Raw genomic sequence first — 24,931 nt, 5'->3', positions numbered from 1 at the left:
CAATGCTATGAATATGAGTTTATATCATATTCATGTCTCATACACATACTTGGAAATTTTGTTACTGCATCATTCTGATTGAAAACAACCTGCGTTACATCCTTGGTCTCAAGTCAGGAACAGGGATTTTGTAGCTTTACAGATGTTGTTAAGACTGCAGTCCTCAACAGCCACAACTATGACACCAAACTGAGAGAAATACTGGGAGTATTTATTATTATCTTTTGTACAATGGTGGAAATTCTGTAAGAGAAGGCTTGTTAAGTGTAAAATTGTCTATCTAAAGGTTAAGACTAATCTGGCTTTGAAATGAAGTCAGATCTTTGCGCTTTTGATGCTTGCTGTATGTCATGTTAGACAGAGTGTAGTTTATATGGATATAAAGGAATATTGGATTTAAATTCACAATTTGATTTAGAATGGCAGCAATTGTTATATGCTGAATCAGGATTATTTTCCTACACAGATTTTTGAAGTAAATTATTATACATTAATTATTAAATATGAAATGTATGACCTTGTTGGACAGGTGAATAAACTGAACATACTATTTTGAATAGGGAAAGTTAAATTGCATTGGGGTTGATTATTAGAATTAAGATTTGAAGAATAGTAGGATTGAATATGTAAAGTGACACCACTTTAATTGTCATGGCTCAAGGTCATAGAATTCTGGGAACTGTAGTTTTGTGAGATATCTGGCCTTCTCGCCAGAGAGCTCTGGTGCGAAAACAAACAACAATTCCCAGAATTCCACAGCACTGAGCTATAGTATATGGACTGTATATTTTAATCTTGTAAGCCGCCTCAATTGCATTTTGTAGAGAAGTGGGATATAAATAAATTTTATTATTATTAAGTTGAGTTAAACTGGTGTGAAACTGGTGTGAATATTTGAAAGAAATTAAAAAGCCTAGGTCCATGACAATTACATCAAAACAAGTATCACTTTTTAAAATTATGTTGCATTTTAGACATAGTATATAACTGATGAATAGTTTAAAGAAATGCCTGTAATATGAACCACTAGCAGCATCATGTATTGTAGGCTTCCATGTATGACCTATTTCTAGGAAATGGACAGAAAATTAGAAAAATCACATAATCTTAAATGTCAAAATAAAAGCATCCGAGGAAGTAGACTGAAGTCTATGAAAGCTTATGCTGCCAACTTCTTTCTTTCAGTTACTCTCAAAGGTGCTACAAGATCTCTCTACATACTGATTCCACATATTAACACAGCATATCTTTGAATACTATCTAAATAATGATAAGTGATAGTATACTCAATATTCTGTAACCAAACTAACTCAAATCCGGAATAGGTCCAGACACACTGAGCACTAACTTACATTTAAGCCATTGGTTTCAGATTCTCATTTTAAATAATAGTCCTGCCTTCCAGCACTTGTCTACTCAAGACAGTTCTTTAGCTAACGTTTTTTGTTGTTCTTTCTGTTTTGGGAGAGCAGCTGATTAAAACTCACAACTGGGTTATTGGACGAAATATGCTGTAGCTAGGAAATGATACAGCAGGGACCAGTTTCACTGTTAATTTAAAATGCTAGAATTAATTAGGTAGTGTAAATGAAGAATTTAATAAGCGCACTTTACAACTAGAAGTTCTGCTTTTATTAAACATCCCTGCCAAATGAAGCTAAACATCACTGGTCTGTCTTGTCTTCCTATTTCTCCCTTGTATTTTTTTTCTATAAAAACTCTAGAATTTGCCATTTTTTAATTACAAACTTTCTGACACAATTAAAAGGTAACCAATTTATACATAAGTAAATCAATAGGATTTTCTATCTATTCTTGGAAACCTTGAGAAAACTGATGTTTAGTTTTTTGTTTTTGTTTCTGAAGTCCAAATTAAAGGCTGCCCCAGAAACTGTCATTTCCAGTCAACTTGGTTTGATAAACAATGAAATTAGAACCTCTCAAATGAAAGAATGCACTTATTTAATAAACATGTATCATTGCAATGCAATGTTCAATTTTATGAATAAACCTGTAAGAAATCTACCATCTAAAAATAGGTATAAAAATGGAATCTTATTATTTGCTGATGTCTGGAAAAACAGTGTAAAATTCTAATATGTAAGTATCATCCCAGTTTTAAGTACTTGGGGATGTAGTTAACTGGGATTTATTCAGTCTTGAACAAAGGCTTGTTTGAAATATAAAAACTGCAGATTTTATAACTCAAACCTCTACATTTATTTTTGACGGTGAGCCTTCTAACTAAAATCTAAGTACTTCTCAGTATGATAAATACTGTGATTTTCATTATGTCGGTCAATTTTTGATTCTCAGCTACAAATATTAACAATCTGGTATCATACAATTGTGTCAGCTGTAATATTTATTCTCCAGCATTAACATGCATGGGTATTCTGACTCAAAGAAATCACTGCTGCAAGTTAGAAATCATATGAATGCCTCCAGCACAACACCTATCATTACCAAAAATGTCTAACTGTGTAGAAGAATCTAAACTTATCACCATTTATGGTCAAATTAAATCAAAATTCATCAGCAAGGAAAAAACCAAACTTTAGGGTACAAGAATCTGGGTCATTACGTGTGGTGTAATGTCTCAGTCTCCAAACACAGCAAACAATAATTTTGAGGCAGAGAGTTTCTACCAATGTAGGTCAGCAGGCTTTTTCTTCAAGAAAACTGACGACTAAGGGCCAGTACAAACATGCATGAAAAGCCGACTTGGGGGCATGGTGTAACGCACGATGCACACTTCCATGACTCCCGGAAGCTGGCTTCATGCCACCCAGATGCCCACCCAACAGCTGGCTTCCAGTGGCATAGCATTTACACACCGCAGGAGGTCCGTAAAACCGGCTTTTTGCTGGCTCAAAAAGGAGTGGCATTTTGCCACTTCTTTTTGGGCCGGCAAAAAGGCAGATTGGAACTGAAGCATGTGGTTGCCATGGCCTCAATCTGGCTTTCTCAGGGGAGCCCCTAAGTGAGCTCAAGATCCAGTCAAATACAGAAGCGATATTCTACTCTATGGATAAGGTCAGGGGACATACACTTTTAGTGTTTTAGGTTTTTAACAGTTTTTATATGTACTGTTTTAAGCACATTGATCTTTTAAATTGTATTTTACTTTATAATGAGTGATGAATTTTGATATTATACAAGTTTAATTTTATTTTAATGCCCACTTTTGTATGTTTTTAATTGTATTTTTTTTAAATTTGTAAACTGCTTTGTGCCCCAACTGTGGGGGAAAATGGGATATTATATAATAATAATAATAATAATAATACATTTTATATAGACATTCACTATAAATCTCTTTTGTACCTCTCCTAAAACAACAGTGGGCAAACTGTGGTCTGTGGGCCTCATGTGCCCCCAGAGACATTTTGCAGTCCGTCCCCTGGGTGTGGTTTGGTGTTTTTCGTTTTGTTTGTTTGTAAAAATACAATTTTTGCTCCAAAATGCCCACAAAAAACCCCTAGGGGGTGTGAAGGGCATTTCAACCATCTTTGGAGTCCCCATGAGTAAAAACAATTTTTAATTTTTTTTCACAAAAACGTGTGATGCCTCCAAATGCCTTCCAGTGAGTGTGGAGGGCATTTCTACCATGTTCTGGGCCCACCCCAGGCCATTTTATTCCCAAGGGAGGCCACCTTTGTGAAAAAAAATAAGTGGCCAGGAAGTTTCTTCCATTCATATCTTGTTGTTTAAAAAAGGCCACTCCTTTTTAAAGAAGGGCCAAAAACGTGGTGAAAATGCCTACCTTACCCCGGGACAGCATGTGGGGGCAAAGAAATGTTATTCTTTTAGCGAGAGTTGGTGCAGTGCAGGAGTGTAACTCTCTGAGGTCTCCTTGGGCCCTATCCTTCCACAGCTGGCCACACCTGCCCTAGAACACTTTATTTTCTTTTATTAGGTGGGAACAAGAGATTCCAAACATGTGGAATCAATAGCAAGTGCCACTCTGTTTGAAGTGTCCTTGATGACTGGAAATGTATTTTGGGTGGTACAATGATCAGTGAAGGCATTTAAACCTCACTACATTCATGGACAACCTGCACACACAGTACTTTGCTCCCAGCCTACACTAGATAATAAACACTTACCCATAGACTCGTCACTTCTAGTGAACCTCTTGCCTACCCTCCCTCCACCATCTGTGCTTTGTTAGTCAATTTAAAAAATCTCTCTCTTTAACTCCTATCATATTTTCTAAATGCTTCAAGTTTCTAGTTCTTCTGTTTAAAAGTTCTACATCTTCAAATCCATTTTTCTTGCCCACTCCTCCTCAAAGCTGACTCAAGCCACCTGTATTCTCTCTTTAGTTTCACCACTGTGCCCTGACAATTTTTTTGGACAAATTTTATTGTATTACAATTCATGAATTGCATAAAATCTGACAAATTTTTTAACATGGAAAATAGTTGTCTGTTTCCTAGTCGTCTAGCCACATCAATTTTTTCTTTCATTACCTCTATGACACACTTCTTATAAAATCGCTTCCAGAAACACCCTCGTGCCCACATCACCTAGCGCACCACTAGTGACAACAAACAAGGACTCTTTTTTGACACTGAGAAGCGTAAGGAAAGACAACAAGCCATTATCATGAATCAAACTGAATTATCACAAGATTGAGAGCTGCACTTATAAAACTGTATGAGGCCAAAGAATTAGAAACATATATCCAAGAAATCTAGTTATGTAAAAGGAAATACACATCCTGATCCTATTAAAAAGGGACTGGGAATAAATTAAAATGGTGCTCATTCTGAAAGTGAGGTAAAATCACAAATCTAACATGGACACGCCATTTGCTTTTGCAACAAGGCTTCTCTTCAAGGTTGCAAAGTCTTTCTGCCAAAGAACTCAAGTTCACTACAGTTCCTATTGTAATTTTGTGGGATAAAAATTCAGTATCTAGTCTACATGGCAGTCTCCTTAACATTTAAGTGTACGACAAATCATTATATCATAGGTACTGCCTACAAGCTCATCTGGATGATACACTTTCATCCAGGTCCATAGATCCAGCCAAGAAGCTGTCTTCAGTTCACTCTACCATTTTTTTCATCCCCACAATCAGGTATGATTTGCTCCATTTCAAGAGAAATGGCTACTTCACATGACTGGTGTTCGAATGAACAAGAGAACAGTTGTAGACAATGGCAGCTATCATATTTCTCTCTCAATGTTTAATGTAAACTGTTAGATAAAGTTTTGGTAGATTATAACACCGCTGTAATAGGGAACATGGAAATGGAAGCTCAAAGCATGTGAATCTCAATCTCAAGAAATAAGGAAAGATGAAAACACCAAGTAAGTTGTTTACCTGTAATCTTGTCTCTTACAAGCTTGCAGGATTCTATTTCACCAATGCTCCCAAAAAGGCTCCTGAACTCTTCCTGTGTCATGTTTTGGGGTAAGTAGTTGACTATGAGGTTGGTTTTGCTGTCATCTGTAGCAGCTCCCGTCTGCATTGGGGAAGGGCAGTTCCGACTGTTGCTGGCAGGTCCATTGGTTGTATTGGATGTAGGGCCATTGGACACCTGGGGCTCCATGGTGCTAATTATCTAAACAGGGAAGGAAAAAGGAAAAATACTACCTTAAGAATCAGATACAACTGCTATTTTTAAAAAAGATACTTACAAATTAACACATAGGTAGTGTTCATGGCCAATTTAAGAAAGTTAAAAAAACACCAAAAAACACCCTACCCAGCTTCATTCTTCTGCTATTGTTGTAAAGTAGGTCACATTAGTCTTTGGCAGAAAGCACATACTAAAATACAGAGGCAAATAAAACCTTCCCTTTTTTTCTTTTTAATGTTAATGCAAAGATAATTTCTTTTTCCATGATGCAATAATTTCCATAAATGTATATTTACACCACACAAATTTAATTACGATCAAAGATCTAATAACTGCGATTAAAATTATAGTTTCATTTAAGTGGAAGAATCGCACATAGAGGTAGAAACTGAAAAGGTAAAAATACATTAGCTACTTAATTACTGCAACACCCAGTGCTGTGACAGGTTTATCTAGGCCAGTCATGCTACAAAAAGCTGTGACTGTGATCTGCTTGAAGCAATAACCTCAGTCTTACCAAACGCACTTACTTGCATCACTGAAAGGCCTGTATTCTTCAGTTACATTTGTCACCAAGGGCGTCTTTTGATTTTGATTTTTTTGTTACTAAATAATGCTCTGAAACTGCCAATACTTCTACGTGAACCAACATCGTACAAGTAAATAGCCTCATTGCTGCTGAAAGTTGAACAACCTAGCTTTTTTTAAAAAAAGGATACAAAACAAGCAATACAATCACTGGCTTAAATCTAATTGCTAGACCCATAAGACTACACCTGCTGAATGAATGGATACTTGCTAAGTCAACACTCGTGAAGTTCCACTGATTTAATGGATCTACTTTAAATGGGACTAGTCATTAGATTTAAACCTCTGGTTGAACAAAATACTTTTGCAAGAATATGTAAGATTTAAAATAATGAAGAATTTTTCACATGGTTCAAAATATGAGCCCTACCAAGCACTGCTTTTCATATTTTCAAAGAAGCCATGTAAGTCTCTTGCAGCATAAGGAGGAAGAAAAAAAGAAAAGAAAAAAGAAATGTGGCAACACTTGTAGGACTAACTGGTTTTTATTTTAGTATGAGCTTTTGTGGACATAAGCCCATTCCTTCAGATGCAGGTCTTGATCTTTAAATAAGGAAATTACAAAGGAAGGCTCAAAAGAGGAAGAGTTGGATTGAATTATATTTACAAATTCCAGTCCACTGGCATGAACAATGACAATGGCTGTACATATTAATAGGTATTACATATTAATACAAGAACATTAATTAGTTCTATATATTAATACAAGAGTCCTAGCTACTGCACATTTAACAAAAATAATCTTAGTTTTTTGTGGGTTTTTTGGGCTATGTGGCCATGTTCTAGCAGAGTTTCTTCCTGACGTTTCGCCAGCATCTATGGCTGGCATCATTCTGAAGATGTTGGCGAAACATCAGGAGGAAACTCTGCTAGAACATGGCCACATAGCCCAAAAAACCCACAAAAAACTATGGATGCCGGCCATGAAAACCTTCGACTTCACATTAAAAATAATCTTCTCAGAAAGAGTTTTGAACCCAGAGAAACTGGCACTAGTAAGCAGATTTACTGCTTTCATGCATCAGCACTAACTGAGCCGAAAAATCTATATGTCATCCAGGCCTTTGATTATACCTTTGATTGTAATTAAATGTGAAAATTCAGGACATGATTTGCATCTTTCTGGATCTAATTACATTCTACCCCACACCCACAACTATATAAATATGCTTTATACCCGAGGCTTTAATATTACTCTATACTGTATCTGAAGAAGTGGTTTTATATCCATGAAAGCTCATGGTAACATAAAAACTAGTTACTCTAAAAGGTGCTTCTGCATTTCTTTTTTTTCCTCCTCACTTCCTGTTTTTCATCCGTAGAAGCCTGACAGTATATAAACAGAGGGCATCTCATCCAACTAGATAACCCATAGACCTAAAGTCCATGTTCTCCCTATTTGGATCAAAGGGATGCCCTCTAATGTTAACAGCATATCATAACTTGATTCCTACATGCTCATCCTAAGATGTGCTGCTAATGTAGCCCACTCCATGGAAACTATATGTGAATTCCAGTAAGCTTCTGCAAACTGCAAATAAATAATGTAGTTCACAAGAAACTGCTTCATCTTAAACAATGCTTAGTAAGTACAAAGAACTACTTGATTCAGGAAATCATCTGGTTTGGTTCTTCCACTTAAAATGTATGTTCATGAACATACTGTATGAAATATTCAAGAATAGGCTATGGTAATGTGAATTACTCGAGCAAGTAATTCTGCAGTAATTACCATTCTGAGATGGTAATACTAACACATACTTGAAGCTCCTCATGAATGGGTTTTCTCATTCATCTCCAATTGAAGTCCAAATGTACACTGCTTGCACACACAAGACTGCTGTATCTTTCTACTGAAGCCAACACAAAGGCCTTCACTAGCTGACAAACTATTTGTATATGTTTGAGTTCCTAGGCAAGAAGTACATGAAAAATGCATTTCAAAGCATAAGAATGGTGTAATGGTTTAAGCGTTGGATGATGATGGGAGATCAGAGTTTGAATTCCTGCTCAAACATGGAAAATCAGAGTGACCTTGGACAAGTCACATTCTCTCAGCCTCAGAGGAAGGCAAATCCAAACCTACTCTGAACAAATCTTGCCAAGAAATCTCCATGACAGGTCTCTCTTAGGCTCATCATAGGTCAGAAACAATGTGAAGGCACATAAGCTATGTATTTCACAGAAATGATAATCTCTAGAAGTAATAATGATTATAAAGTAATAATGAGAGCTAGTGCAGTGTAGTGGGGTTTGAGCACTGGAGTACAATTCTAGAGATCAGGGTTCAATTTCCCACTCGGCCATGCAGTCTTCTTGGTGACTTTGTGCAGATGACACACTTTCACCCCCAGAAAATCCCTGTGATAGGGTTGTCGTAAGCCAGAAGCAACATGAAAGAACACAACAATAAGAAGTATTATATGCTCCATTACAATTGGGGTATCATACACTATAGTTGCATGACTGGGACCATCTGGATAAGAGTGGTTTGAGAAGATGACCTAGAATTTGTTGGGGAGGATTGCATACACTATGCTATAAAGCACTATGTACATGGATGATACCAGAAGTGACAGTAGTGAATAAACTAAAAATTATATCAACCTTTCAGAGAAATTAAAGGCCTAATCTACACTGCACAAAAAAATGCAGTTTGATACCACTCCAATTGCCATGGCTCGATGCTATTGAATCCTGGATTTGTAGTTTGTTGTAACACCACAGCTCTCTGAGAGAAAAGGTGAAGGCCCCATTCCCACTGGGCATATAATAAGACGTATATCGCTGCGATTCTGACTCGGATTTTTTTCTGAGTTGTAATCAAATCTGACCCAGCGTTCCCATTAAAAACAGGTGCAAATAGACCCGTTTTTTAACCCCTATTTTTGTTCCCATTAGTATTTTCCCTATGGTAATTTGAAGCGGGTTATTTTGCTCCCTGTTCCCATTGCCCTTCTGGAACCTCTTTTTTTTTAAAAGCAGCTGTCAATCAAGCACCTAAGCGCTTGACATCACAGCCAATCAGTCGCTTAGGTGCTTTTCCCCTCCAGGAAAGGGAAAAGGGAGCCTCTATTTGCCCCAAATCCCTTTACATCCCAGGTTCTTCTGTGTCTTCCCACAGTTCCTCTGGGAAAGAGAGAAGGAGCCTCCATTCACCCCAAATCCCTTTGAGTCCCAGGCTCTTCTGTGACTTCCCATATTTCCTCTGGGAAAGAGAGGAAAGAGAGATCAAGCAGGCATGTAATGCAAAGCCCATCAACTGCTCAGGCAGAGGCAAAAAAAGAAAAAAAGAAAAAATAATAGTTAAAAAATGGTGTTCAATGGGTCTCCTCACACGTTGGTCTACAAATGTGGAGCAGGAAGGAGGTTGCAGGGGGCATAATGTGTTTACTGCGTTTGGAGGTCAATGTATGTAGAGCGATCGCCTTACCCTGCTTCCCACTCCACCGGGGGAAAGACTCTGCGAATAGGAGAAAATGGTGCCGGTAATGCAGGAAAGAGAACAAGCGGGTGACACCCTCAGGCCAGCCCCTTGAGCACTGCTCCTCCCATCTCCAACTTCCCGAATCAGACACCCTTGTCGTTCCCATTCATATGCCGCGAATCAGGAGGAAAAATTGCTAAAAATGCACTGTTAAATTAAACCGGTTTATCAACCACTGATTCGGGTTTTTTCAGGATAATTTGATCACATGGGTATCAGATCCAAATTCCAATGGGAACGATATTGGAGCAATGTGGATCAAATGCACGCTCAAATGGGAACGATACACCCATAATTCACACCCTAATCCGCATTATAAACCAGTGGGAATAGGGCCTTTATATCTTAAAAAAAAACCCTACAAACCCAAGAATTCCATAGCACTGAGCCATGGCACTTAGAGCAGTGTCAGAATGCATTATTTCCACATGGGAGATCAGACCAAGTTTAAACTATTAAAACTCAAACTTTACTCTCCCATAAAAAAAGTTACAATGTAGGGTAATACCTGAAAGCCACTACCGTATATACTCAACCATAAGTCGACCTCATGTATATAAGTCGAGGACAGGTTTGGGGACCAAAATTATGGATTTTGCTATGACCCGTGGATAAGTCGAGGATAAAATTTAAGGGCATATAGCAAAGGATCTAAAAGATGGAAGCAAAGCAAAACAATGTCAAAGAACTTACAAAATTCCAGCAGACATAACTCTTTGCGCTTAGTCTTAAGACAGGATGGATGAGAGAGTAAAGGAGGTCAGGAGCTTCACATATTATACTCTTGCTTTTCATCAGGAGATGGTTCCTTCTTTTAAATAAGAGTTAAGATACAATACTTACATTGACCCATGAATAAGTCGACTCAGGTTTTTGGGGTCAATTTTTTAACCTAAATTTCTAGACTTATACCTGAGTATATACAGTATATCTTGTCTTGTTTGCAGTTCCATGAGAGCCATAAAAAAGCACAACTGCTTGGGAAAATCACACATAACCTTCAGATTTGGCAGGGAAGTGGGAGCAAAGGAGACAACTGTATTTTGCATTCAAAATCACTCCCAGATGCTTTCATATCAATAAACAGAACAATGTTTTCTTTCTTAAAGAGGACAAAAGTGTGAGTTTATGTGTTGATTTTGAACATATCAATGGTTGTCATTTCATTATTATCTTTCAAGTCAACCTATGTTGTGATTCTTTGCATTTAAAACACTCTTTTTCTCAATTACAAAACTACATGCAATCTGTTGTTTGCCTCTAACAGAAATGAAGGGTCCATTTAGCAGGATTGAATCCTATGAAATTCTGAGGCCTGTAGTCTGGTGAGCCACTACAGCACTTTGGCTGAGAATTGTAAATTATCCTCCCTAAACTGCCAATCCCAAGATTACATAGGCTAGACCCATAGCAGTTAAAATGGAATAATAGCACTATAATTGCATAGTGTAAATGGGTCCCTGATAAGGCCTGAACATGAATCCAATTCAGCTTTTCTGTCCTATAGATGACAGACTTCTCACCAAAATGTTCCATATTTCTGGAGTTTCCAAGCTACTTCATTAGTAAAATGAAATACTGTTGTTGCCTTAGTGGCCTGAATTTTCTTCTCTTTAGTATTTCATTCAGACTGTAAGGTATGGTTAGCTTGAAATTTTGTATTCTTTCAGAAAGGCAATGCAACTGCAACAAGGTTTCTTTCTATGCATTTTAATCAATGCATTTGTGCTTATGTGTATTAATAGCCTCTTAAGAAAATGAAGAACACAAAAACAGCAGCAACAGCAGCATGCATCTATTCCAAAAATTATTTAACCATTCTCCTAGAAACAAGCAGAACAATGTGGGCGATACCCACTGCATTACCCCCACCTTAAACTGGGGACAGATGTATTATTCAACCCTGGCACCTTTACATATATCCAGAAGATTCTAGTTTTCTGTTAGATAATTTTTCTTCTATCTTCATTTCACCCATTCTTTTAATGCCCTTCAAAATTCTTTAATTACAAGTAACTTCTTTCAATCTAATTTGAAAAACATGTTGATTAAACAGTAGAATCACTATGGTGATAATATCATTTCCTATGAATATCTCACATGTGGAAAATGTCTTCCATGAATATGTGATCTTAGAGCAAATGCTACCTCCGAAAAAGAAAGAGTATTTTAATCTCAAGCTTCCTCTTGTCTACCGTATTTTTGTAAAACATAAGGCTGCAGTAATCTAACAAGGCAACTAAAACTCTTGTTAAGCAAAGCACATTGCATGCAAAATCAGAATCATAATATTATTTCTGTTACTTGCCTAACATACAGAAATGTCAGTGACTTCTGCATTTGATATACTAAAGTTATTCAAAGAATGCCCTTGTAATACCCACACATATGTATATTCCAAAAGAATATTTTTGGGGAGAAACAGTAGAACTTCAGAGGATGCACCTGTTTACCAAAGAAATAATAGCTTTTCCATCTTCTGTTACTTAAAGGTAGGCAGCAACAAAATACTCCTTGAGCATTTTTGAACTTTAAATTTCACAGGTTTCACTTTTTTTGGTAACATTTGTATCTATGGGCCCACACAGACAGGCCAAAATAAAGCTGCTTCGGGTCACTTTGGAGGTATGCTGTTTAAATGACACACACATCTTAAGAGGCCAGAAGCTGCGCCAAAGCTGCACTCCAGTCCTTAGGACTGGACATGGCTTTGGTGTGGCATCCAGCCTCCTAGGACACATGCATCATTTAAACAGCATACCTCTAAATTAAAATGACCCAAAGCAGCTTTATGTTGGCCCTATTTTTGTCATCCATAAAAGGAGGAAGAAAGTAAGTTACTATTTAATATAAAATATAAACTCATTTTGTTATTCACAAGGATGAAAATATAAAAAGAACAAAAATAAAAACCCAGAAAGGACATCATCTCCCCACCAAAGACCCATGCTATATAATTTTACTGTAATAATTCATAAAGGTTTATCTTTTTCAAACTACATAGTAAGGTATATTGCCTTCCTGAATTCCAGTGTAAATTGAGACTGACATAAATGGGAGGAACCAGTTCCATAGGGAATTACTGGAGCCCAGCGAGAAGTGTTCTGATGAAGCTCCTTAGTGATTTTATTCAATCCACTACCAATTTTAAAGATGCTTAAAGTATTAAACATCAAGTTTTTGAAATACAGAACATCAAACCTTTTCCAGAACTGAGAATACCAAGCCTTTCAGATGATAAAGACTTCAGGTGCTCATCTCCCAACTAAGAAAGCAGAGGAAATACCTTCCACTGCACTGAAACTTTGAGACTCCTTTTTCTTCATTCCCTCATACTGCCCTTTTTAAGAAAGGACCTTCCTTCTTCTGAAGCAAGATTCCAACTTCTTCTTCCCCTTCACACCTCCATTCACATTAGGAAAGAGAAGCCCATTCCTTCAAATTTTGGCAGAGTTGAAGTACGTTCCTTGTCCTCACGTTTGCCTTTCAAGTAGGCAAAGGAAAACCCTTTTCTTACACAGTGCCAAGACTGTAGTTGCTTTCTTCCACTCCCAAAACTAGGCAGGTAAAAGAAACTCAATTCAATCAGCATTTCTTACTACTCAAAACTTCATGCCAAAACTCCAAACAGCCTTGCTTTCTCACTTCACCCTCCTTGCTGTCACACCTTGTTCTACTATATAGGTATGCTGGGAGAGACTTTTACTTATTTCTGTAGAAACACTATATAGTTATAACTCAGGTAATGAAGTAGATGTGTTACTGCGCTTTTATTCTTTAACAGAAACTTTGATAGCAGAAGTAGAAATAACATGGAAAGATCAAAGATATCTTGCACCACATTTCCTGGACCACAAAAAAGTAGTTCAACATGTTTCAGCAATTTTCTATTCAAAACTAATAAATATACATACAGTATGTGAAATTAAACCAAGTCAGTTAAACCTTGCATAAGTAAACAAAAATATTTTGAATATTCTAGAGACCACTTGAGGGCTCCTTCCAAAATGCATTCTGGGATTATTATTTTTTTTCTTTCAACAGCTTCCACTTTTTTATTAATTTGTTTGGCAACGAAATTTAATTATCTGTGCTTTTGTAACATGACAGGGGAGCTGGTGAGGCAGGCTAATAAGCTTTCCCCTTTTCTTTCTGTTTTGTTCCTTACACATGTTCAGTACATAATTCTGGAGACAGTTGTTTACCTTGCCTGTTGGACATAAGCACGTTCAGCTGCACTATTTACTGTAGACACACTGCTGCAACCTAACACTGAACACTGCCTTTTTACAGCCCTTTATCATCATATACCCAATGTCAATGCTGCAAAAAACTTCAAGCGAGACAGGGTGTGTGTGTGTGTGTCCTGTGGTCCCATACAAAGATTTTGAAAAAGGAGCTTCTCTTGTCACAGGCTTTAATAACTAAAGTAAGGTCCCATACAGACAGGCCAAAATAAAGCTGCTTCGGGTCACTTTGGAGGTATGCTGTTTAAATGATGCATACATCCTAAGAGTTTGGAAGCCGTGCCAAAGCCGCGATCCAGCCCTAAGCACTGGAGCGCAGCTTTGGGGCAGCTTCTGGACTCTTAGGATGCATGCATAATTTAAACAGCATACCTCCAAAGTGATCCGAAGCAGCTTTATTTTGGCCTGTCTGTATAGGGCTTAAGCTTGTATATTTGAAATGTTGTAAAATGAGGCAGCGATTCACCCCTACATGGGGAGTGAGAGAGGTTCCCAAAAAGTGTGGATCAAGTGGATCTACATATGTGTGAATTATATTGATTGATCATAGAGGGTAATGGTTGAAGGTGTAAATTAAATATCTATGGAGACTATACCCAATGACTTCCTCACTTCCCCACTTTCTCTGTTTTTTTAATCCTTCTTTTTACATTTTTTCAAGGGTGTCCATAACTTCTGTGCATTCCTGCCTCCACTGCATATTTAATTTTTTTAAAAAAACTTTTATTTTTAAATTTTTTATAGAAATCATAAACACTACGTCCTCATCAGAAATGAGCTGACAGTCACATACAAATGAATTAATGTCTTATTCATATATAAACTGAATTATCTAAAATAACATGTGAGAAAAGGAAAACCTGTATTTCTGTTTCAGTTTAAGAATAAAAATGACAGCAGGCATGTGGAATATGAGATGTAGAAGAAGTATTCAAATGTATCTACCGTTGAAGTAAAACATTGAAAAAATAATTTTTGAGGTGGGAGGAGGAGAATGATGGCCAACTGGTCTGATCTCTGGCTTTTGAGTATCCAGCTGAATACCCACCACCATCTGCATCCATCTGGCGCTGTAGTATCTTCTTTCTCAATTGTCCTGGAGAACTGTCCCAGATATAACAGCAATTTAAACTGTGTGTACTTCAACACACAACAGTTTCAAAACGGTATCAAGAAGCCGAACTATATCCAGGAGAGGAAGATCAAGGTGGTAATCAGTCAGGAAATAAAGTCGTAAGAGATCCCACCTGTGAGAAGACAGGTGATGTATATATTCAGTAAATATAAGAAATGAATGGTCGAGGGAGTTGGGTGTACTTAATCTGGAAATATAAGAGCCATCTTAAAATAAGTGAAGGCCTGTCACGTGGAAGACAGAGCAAACACGATCTGTGTTCTTTTTAAAAAACAAAAAACAAGTCTGCACTTTCCCCCTAATACTTTCAATGTCATCTATTAGGGTAAGGATTTGAGAATCCAAACTATACAGTATTTGGCCTGCAGACAGTACAGGAAGTGTGGACTGAAAAAAAAAAAGCTCATTAAATCTTGGACTAAAATTAGATTCTCAGTACCTCTCTCTCTAGCAATGGCTAGCACACTGCTGTACACATGCAGCTATCAGATGAGATTGGCACAGAATTCTAGAGAATACAGAATCCTTTTCTTCATGCATAGTATATGAGCAGAAGAACAAATCAGTCACACACACCCATGATACTATGTTTAAGATAAAATAATTTCTATGTTGCCTTAGAAAGCCTAGTATAAGCAGTCAGAATTTTGAAAAAGGACCACTAAAATAAGAAACTGTGATACAGCCCATCTTTTTCACCCACCCACACAAATTAGCGCACATAATTTTTTCAAGGAGGTGACATTACCATTCCATTTATTTAATTATTTTATTTTACTTCCATAAAGTCGACTTAGACTTATGGCAACCCTATGAATGACAGAACTCCAAGTCACCCTGTCATCAACAAGGACATGTTTTTATCTTGTCTTCAATCTTTTGACTAGTTGTAAATAATGAATGATTTGTCTAAAATATTCATTTTTATAGGGGTGTAAGCATGGAAATATTTTAGTGGTTAAAAAAATTAGTAATCAATACTATTTTTTGTTGTTTCTATAATATATTACTTCTAATATTATGAAAAAAGCAAACTACTAAAAAGCTTCCTATATATAGGTTATGAGAAAAAGAAATGTCTTTTTTTAATCATCTATTTTCAAACTTATGGGCAATGAACTGTAGAAAATTTCAGGCTTATATTTTATAAATGTTAAAGGCCAATAAAACCCTATTCTTATATGTACGTGTGCACATAAATATATCCTTCTGGTGGGCAAAAGATACAGAAATAAAGGTGTCACTTCAATTATTATAGCAAGTCTAAATATCATTTACAAACATGCAAATTCTAAACAAGCAAGCAAATAAAAATGAAAATATGGTAATAAAATAATTTTCAAGTTGGATGGACAGAGGCTGATATTTAAAAAGCATACAAGAAAAACTACTGTAGCATAACTGTAACTAATGAAAAATTCAGGAAATATAATTTCATTTCTAAATGTTAATTTATGAACAAAATAAAAAGAAAATTCATTCAACAAACAATATTGATAAATGCAGATTCTTGTTATGAAAAGGTATTGCAATTTTTACCACTATAATCTGTTTATTTTTGCATAACAGAAACATCACACACTACAAACTCACATATAGAGTTATGTAAAGAATTATTATAAATATCAGACAGGATATTCTAACTGAAGGACAGACAAAACCTGGTTTCTGATTGTTCGTAATGGCTGACAAATTAGAATGACTAGTATACCTAAGACATTACATAGACTATGCAAAGGAATCTTGTAGAACCTTTGAGACTATCTGTGTGAAGGAAGTTGTATCATAAGCTTCTGTAGACTTGGTCTGCTTCCTCACAGATGCATAAAGTACACCAAGTCTGCAGACGATTATGCTGCAATGCTAGATGATACTAGAATGTAACTCCCATCAGCCCTAGAGACAGTAGCAAGGATTAGGAATGTTTTGCAGTCCAATTACATCTGGAGAGCCAACTGCCCATCCCTGAATTACATTCTTAATAGTACAATTCTGTGCAAATCTGCTCCGAAGTAAGACAGTTTGAGTTCAATGGCCCTTGCTCCTCATTATTTGATTATAGGATTATACACTCACTCTTTCAAATAACTGGTATATAAGAGTGCCTAATCATGATTGCCTCATGAGTTAAACTCTTGGATTTCCCTTATGGGGAAGGGAGTTCCCTGTACTGGTCAGATATAAAGTGTTCACTAAGTTAGAAGTAAAAGAAAAGATATGGTATGATTCCATTGAACATTTGCATATTTCTGCTTCCTTACAATACTACTTTGATTCTTTATGCTAGTGTGAGAATGGTGGCTTTTCTATACCAGCACAAGATAATGTTTTAAAGATGTTTGTTTGTAATCCTTCTTTTGCTTTGACTAGCATTGTTAAATCAGTAAGAAAAGAAGATTTGATAAATAGCCAAAATGTTTGACTAACAGCAAGCTGAAGTATCTGGCCACATAGTTGTTGAATTGCCCTATAACTTGCAAGTGTCATTTTGGCTGTTTAAAATTATAGTAATGGTCATACCTGTGATGACTGATGTTGATAGAAGCACTGAGGTGGGGAATCAATACACTGCAAGGGACTGCCTGTAGTTACATGTTTACCTAACTCATGGTGAATGAAACTACAAGGAATGAGCTGAGACAATTACCTGAATTATAAAGTTGGTGTTCAGAATATGGGATTAATTGGGAATGAATTATCTGTCAGTCAGGTCTGACGAAGTTTGAAAGTAGATACAGTACATAAGGATACAGACTGAATTCTGTTGTCCACATTGTCCATGCCAGCCACAATTAATCCCGTCAGCTAAAATTACTGGAAAAAGTACTTTTCACTGACATTAATTTATCTTTCTTTTTCTTCTTTTTTAAAGTATCCTTCCTTAGTGTAAACCATTTTGATAATGTGCTAGCAGAGTGTCCAGTGGTGGGTATAAAACCTGAATAAATGGCTAAACTAATAAGCCCTTGTTCCTAAATTAGTGTGACATCTAAAAAAAGATAATCCAGAAGGAATAGAAATAGCTTCTTTGTGGGACTTCTGAAAGCACATTTTCTTCTCAATATAACACAACTGCGATGCTTCAGTGTCAATTACTTTTTTTATTAAAGCTTCCACACCGCACAACTAGAAATGCTATTATTTATTTAATAAATACATCATGAACACAAAATAAAATGAGAAAACTAAGTTTCAGAGCAGCTCTGCCTCCAGACAAATCCAATATCCCATAAATAAATCTTTAACCCTCTGCATTTTGACGTAACAACCTGCAAAAAGGAATGTATGTTTGTACAAAGATATTCTTCTGCATTTTCCTAAATAACTATGCTCAGGATTACAGTTCTTTATTTGCCAAAATAACCTGTCAAGAAAAAGAAAGATGGTTTGAATGAACAGAGACCTATCAGTATTTGGATATATGAGTGACAAAACCTTGAAAACGTCTGACTCAGTCTATAACAGAAGGATATTAAAAATGAGCACTTATTATGTTGTTGTTTTTCCTTTTACAAAACCATAACTGCTGATCTAAGCAGATAACTGAAATATAAAACAGACAGCAGGGGTGGGGAATAATACTTGCAATCTACTGTCCAGTTACTTGTACACACAGTGAGATTAACGTCTGACTACACATGTATAGGACAGGTGGTGTTACCATTTAGTTAGATAGCTTTGAGTCCCAGTAATGGGAAAAGGTGAGAATATGCTATGTAAAATGTACCAGTAATGTACAAGAGAGATGCTTGTCTCTAGAAAGGGATGCATCCTGATACACCAGCTGTACTTGTAGCAGCTACTTCAACATACAAGAGCAATGCAGGAAACAAGTGCTCACAAATGAGCAGGCTCTATTTCCAGTCCTGGATTATATTTTTACTGACCAATACTACTTCTGTTGTCTGGATTAAACCTGGGTGTTCTATGGGATGAGAGAATGCTCTTTAAAAAAAAAATCCATCATGGATATTATTATTATTTTCCTTTTTATGCCATCTTTCTCCCAGAAAGGGACCCAAGGCAGTTCACAAGTTATAAACATTTTAAAACTTTATAGTAAGAATTTAAAAACAATTAAATTTATCTAGTTAAATTTATATCTAGATTTGTCCATAGGTAAAAAAACAATGTGTCCTGGTACAATCTAAGGGTCAAGTTAACCATGGCTAGGTAGATATTAAGACATTTACTTGTTATCTTCATATTCCACATATTTTTATGAGAGTTCAAGACGGCATGCAAGGCTCTACTCCCTGTTTTATCCTCACAACAATGTTGTAAGGTGGTTTAGACTGAGGTCACCCAGTGAGTACCTAACAGACTATCTTTTCTCATTCTCCCTGTAACACCCTATGCACCCTAATAAACACACCATAATGCCTCTTTTAAGAAATGAGGAAAGTAGATTTTGATCAGAGAGCTAATTAATCAATGTCTGCTTTGCATGCAGGTCTAGGTGAGAGGTTGTCAACCAGAATTCTCTGGAACCTTAGGATTCTTTAAGAGGTTGCTAAGGGTTCTGTGAGAGATTGCAATTGGGAAATAAACCCTATTTTTTTAAAGCTGTATATACCACTTCGGACACATGAGAAAGACTCATTGGAAAATACAATAATGCTGGGAAAGGTGGAGGGAAGTAGGAAGAGAAGGCTACATGCCAGATGGATGGATTATATTAAGGAGGTCACGGGTTATATGGGGCTGCAGAAATTAAGCAAAGCAGTGGAGGGCAGAGGGTCTTGGAGATGTCTCATCCGTAGGGTCGCCATGAGTCGAGATTGACTTGAGGGCAGTTAACAACAACAGAAATATTAATTTTTATGCAGAGGATTCTTGAAAATGATTTCAAGGGTTCCTTTAGGATAAAAAGGTGGAGAAAGACTGGTCTACATTAAATTCCTGTTATCTCCAGATAATGAAAGATGGAAAAAGCTCTGTTTGAAATCTTGGAGAGCTGCTTCTAATTAATATAGAAGATACTAAGGTAGATGATCATCAGTCTGTCTCAGTATAAGGCTATTTCTAACTTTCATAGGACAGGAACAAGTATGTCATGGGGTGGACAAACAACAGTTTGCAGCTCCTAGGCTGCTTTTTCGTGGGGCGGGGAGAGCACTCAGAGCAACTTTATCACTAACTGAAATATGCCAACAAATATGGAAAACAAAGCAGTGGCCAACATACTGTAAATACTTGATATACATATTGATCCACAAGAAAGGAGATACAAAAGCCTTCAGCAACTATAGGACAATAGCACTAATACCACATGCAAGCAAAATAATGCTCAAAATTTTGCAACACAGACTCCAACCATACATGGAGAGAGAAATACCAGAGGTGCAAGGAGGATTCAGAAAAGGAAGGGGCACTAGGGACCACATTGCAAACATACAACGGCTAATGGAGTGCACCAAATAATTCCAAAAAATAACCAGCATGTGTTTTATAGACTAAAGCAAAGCATTTGATTGTATAGATCATGAAAAGCTATAGAATGTATTCAAAGACATGGGTGTGCCACTATATCTGATAGTCCTGATGAAGAATCTATACCAAGAACAAGAGGCCATTGTCATGACAGAATTTGGGGAAACAGAGTGTTTCCCAATAGGCAAAAGGGTCAGGCAAGACTGCATCCTATCACCTTACTTTTTAACTTATATGCTGAAAAGCAGAATTAGAATCAGAAAAAGGAGGAGTGAAGATAGGATGAAGCAATATTAACAACCTAAGATATGCAGACGACACCATAATATTAGCAGAAGACATTCAGAAATTGGAACAGTTAATAAGGAAGGTAAAAGATGAAAGTGCAAAGGTAGGTCTGATGCTGAACATAAAGAAAACAAAAATAATGACCACCGAGGAAATACAGAAATTTAGTCTAGACAATGAAGAAATTGAAATAATTAAAGAATTCCCATATCTAGGATCAAACATTGACCAGAATGGAGACTTCAGTAAAGAAATAAGAAGAAGACTAGGAATGGGAAGGGCAGCTATGAAAGAACTGGAAAAGATACTGAAGAGCAGAGACATACAACTGAGCACTAAAGTCAGAATTGTTCAGGCCACTGTATTCCCAATAACCAGTTATGGTTGTGAGAGCTGGATAGTGAAGGAAGCAGACAGAAAGAAAATCAACTCATCTGAAATACGGTGCTGGAGAAGAGTACTTAGGATACCATGGACAGTGAAGAAGACAAACAAATGGGTTCTTGAACACATCAGACCAGGGCTCTCCTTGGAAGCAAAGGCCTGATCCAGACCAGGTTCTTTTTGCTCCTCAGTACTGGTGTGCTGTTTGGGGGCTGCGCCGTCCCTGAAGAGCAAACATGGGCACTGGCAGACCGCCATTTCTTGGCGGTCTGTCCCGTGCCAAAGTTGATCAAGTTGAGAGTATCGTACTTTGGCCACATAATGAGAAGGTATCGGTCACTAGAAAAAACAATAGTGCTAGGAAAGGTAGAGGATAGAAGAAAGAGAGGAAGACCACAAAACATATGGATAGACCCAATCAGGGGGGTTGTGAACAAGGGCTCGCAAGATTTGGGCAAGGCAGTGGAGGATAGAGATTCTTCAAGATGTTCCATCCACCGAGTCACCATAAGTTGGAACCGACTAGAGGACAAGTAACAACAACTCAGATTTAAAAGCAAAATCAAAAATAAAGTGTTGAAGTTCCCTGCTAAAATCTGACAACAAACCACTAGGGAGTATCCTCAACCGGAAGAACTAAATTCACTACAATACATGACATAGTATCATACTCAACCTATTTACTATCAGCTCAGTATCAATAGTCAACATCATGTTAAAGCAATTTTAAGGACAATTAGGGTTCATTTATGAGTGAGCAGGGTTTTTTAAAACAGCAGCTGGGAGAAAATGTCAATTAAATAATATTTAATGAAGAATTTTAATTTATAGTAATTCCAATCCATTTTATACAGCTAGTTTACACAGCTAATTAATACATGTTTTTAACCACAAATCTCTTTTAAAAAGCATGAAAACAGAACAAAAAGGCTCTAAAAATGCTTAAATGGCCCTGGACTTGTGGCAATTGTACATCCTCATATATGTAATCTTTCTTTCCCACCCAAACACCCTGTAAGGGTGGAGAAAGAGACAGTTCTAACAGTAATATGGGGCATATAGATTTGATATATAAATTTTTCAATTGAGTAACTAAACAAAACTTAAACACATATATCACAACCTCCACATTAACATACAAAACATACAAAAACTAATTAAAATACATACATAAATAAACAAATAAAGTAAAGTACATGTAAATCCAACACCACTTTTTACACATAAACCTATGACTTCCAACCTCTTTGTTTAATATGTTTCTTTGGATATCTCTTTTAAATATCCTTTCAGTTTCTCTTATTTTTTTATTTCTTCCGTATAGATTCGAGGGTAGTTTTAATTGAGATAATGATCCTCCATCTGAAAGTGTTACAGTATTGCTCAGATTTTTTTTACCATCTCTTGGTCACTAAACTGTAAGAATAGTGATTCTCAAATGGTGAGGCAGGACCCCCAGGGGGCTTCGGAGTTGCTCAAGGGGGGGGGGGGCATGAGACCTGGAGGCCCTGATCCCTCCTCCTCCTCTTCCCAAACTTTTGACTTATTCATGGGTCAATGTAAGAACTGTACTTTAACTCTTTTTTAAAAATGGAACCATCCCCTGGTGAAAGGCAAGAATATAATCTGTCCTGGAAGTTCTGACCCCACTCTACTCTCTCATCCAGCCAAACTTTAGTGTGAATACAAACTCCTGCTTGAATTTTGTAAGTTCTTTGGTATCACTTTCCTTTGCTTCATCCTTCAGATCCTTTGTTACGTGCTCTAAGTTTTACCCTCAACTTATCCACAGGTCATATCAAAATCTATGATTTTGGCCCCCAAACCTGCCTTCAACTTATATACTGTATGAGGTCAACTTATAGCTGAGTATATATGGTAAATCAAACTGTTTTAATTTGAATGAAATTTTCTTCACAATGATGAATAATTTACAAGGAAGTTTCTGATTTTCCAATAAGTTTTCAACCACTGGAACAAAAAAGACCTCAGAAACTGACCATGCAAGACAAAAATATCTGACATAATTATTTCAGTAACCAATGCTGTGATGTACTACTTTAAGGGATACTTTTAGCACCACCGCACAATCTCTACTAAATATTTGTATTTATATGTCTGAAGTTCTAAAAAGGGAAAAAAATATCTATGACCAGGACCTGGTCATTTGAGTTAGATTTCAAAAGAATAATTCTAAAGAATGCTATGTAGTGATGACCAGAGCCTGGAAAAGTTACTGGTATTTGTACTACAACTCCCATATTCCCCAGGCAGCATGAGGAGTGTACTCCAAAAAGTAATTTTTGCATGCTCTGTGGCTGATTTGGTTTAGGCAATGCCAAAAGCCAGCACTCCAGTCATGTAAATCAAGGCACAACAGGATTAGAGCAAACAAACAACAGTCATATTATGGTAATATTTCTAAGTACATCTTCACTTAAACTGTGAAAATAAGTTAATGGTAGGAAATTTTCATAGATTTTCATACTCTCATCAGAATAAATCCTTCAGTTTTAATGTTATCAGATTTAAGAAAGTAGTATATTTTGGCCAGTTTCACATAATGGCTAATGGAGTATAAGGCAGCTGTGAGAAATTCATGTGAATTCTTTTCCTATCAGTCTTGGACCCTATTATAGAGTAAATGAGGTATACACATCTCATACATCTCACAGTAACAAGTTTAGGTTTAATTTATGCCACAATAATACATATTAGCTGCTCAACAGTCTAGTCCCCTACCTTGCTATGTAATGTAATGTAATGCAACACCATGATGCTCTTTCAACACCTAGCAAATGGATTATCTGTTAATGTTGGTATGTCTATCTTCAGTGCTAACTAGTGCCTCATGAAATGGAATGCTCTCAGCCTCTGCTTTCTGAAGAAGATCTTGAATTAGCATGAAATATTTTTTTTTTCTGTAACCCACCATTTTAGGTACCAGTAAGGCATTTTATATTGTATGGAGAAGGATGTGTAACGAGTTCATAACCTTCTAGTTTCCTAGAACACTGTGAATGTAAGATGATACATTTGAGATACCAGGGAGGCCACGGCAATAACTACACAAATAACGAAAATCATTTTTTTACAGGTACAAGAACCCAAATGGCAACTTGGATGACTAACAACACAATGGTGTGTGTCTACTAGAGTTGAAATCCTACACACAAATTAGCCATGGAGTATTTCCTGGTGAATGTAAGGGATTGCATTGTTGCATTGCTATCCTAATTATTTAATTCATGTTGTTCTACCAAATGCTGTTCAGCTACATATGGATTTGTTTACAAAATGAATTGCACCATTAGCATTACTATAAGAAACAGTCATGATGGCTTGGACCTAGAAAGATGTATTCCAAACTGCCTAATGCAGGAGACCAGCAATTTACCTCAGTGTGCTAGGGACTATCCCTGACACATTGGCCGGTTACACACTGGCACTTTGGTGCGTGACAAACAAGCACTAGGATTACAAAAGGGCGGTGCTTCCGCACCGCCCTAACCCTGGTGCGTGCCCGTCACGCACTAAACGGCGGTGGCCCTTCCATATGGCCACCGCTGTGAGGACGTCACGGCCGCGCCGCCTCTAGACGGGGCGGCACGGACGTGACGTCCTCAATCCGCGGCAGGGCGGAGACGTTTCGGAGCTCCTTCCTGGTCCGCGGCACCGCTTTGCTTCGCTGGGCCCAGCCTTCAGACGGCTGCGCCCAGCGAAGCAAGGGAGAAAGGGGCCAAGCGGCCCCTTTCTCCCCCTCCCTGCCGCCGCG

At 37.1% G+C, this 24,931-nt stretch overlaps 1 protein-coding gene across 5 annotated transcripts in view; it reads right to left on the bottom strand.

Moving 5' to 3' along the window:
• ELAVL4 (ELAV like RNA binding protein 4) overlaps window positions 1–24,931 on the bottom strand; it is a 136,502-nt gene that overhangs the window by 69,800 nt on the left and 41,771 nt on the right. For all 5 annotated transcript variants that reach the window (XM_089515103.1, XM_089515104.1, XM_089515105.1 and 2 more), the window contains one exon: window positions 5,336–5,576. In XM_089515103.1, coding sequence (XP_089371229.1) covers window positions 5,336–5,576 — 241 coding nt within the window. The remainder of the gene's footprint in view (window positions 1–5,335; window positions 5,577–24,931) is intronic.

The sequence above is a fragment of the Sceloporus occidentalis genome, unplaced genomic scaffold (genome assembly GCF_023333645.1).
Source record: "Sceloporus occidentalis isolate IW3139 unplaced genomic scaffold, rSceOcc1.0.p SCAF_3, whole genome shotgun sequence".
Classification (NCBI taxonomy): Eukaryota; Metazoa; Chordata; class Lepidosauria; order Squamata; family Phrynosomatidae; genus Sceloporus; species Sceloporus occidentalis.
Note: the sequence above shows the minus strand (reverse complement) of the source record. Positions and strands in the feature narration are given on the sequence as shown.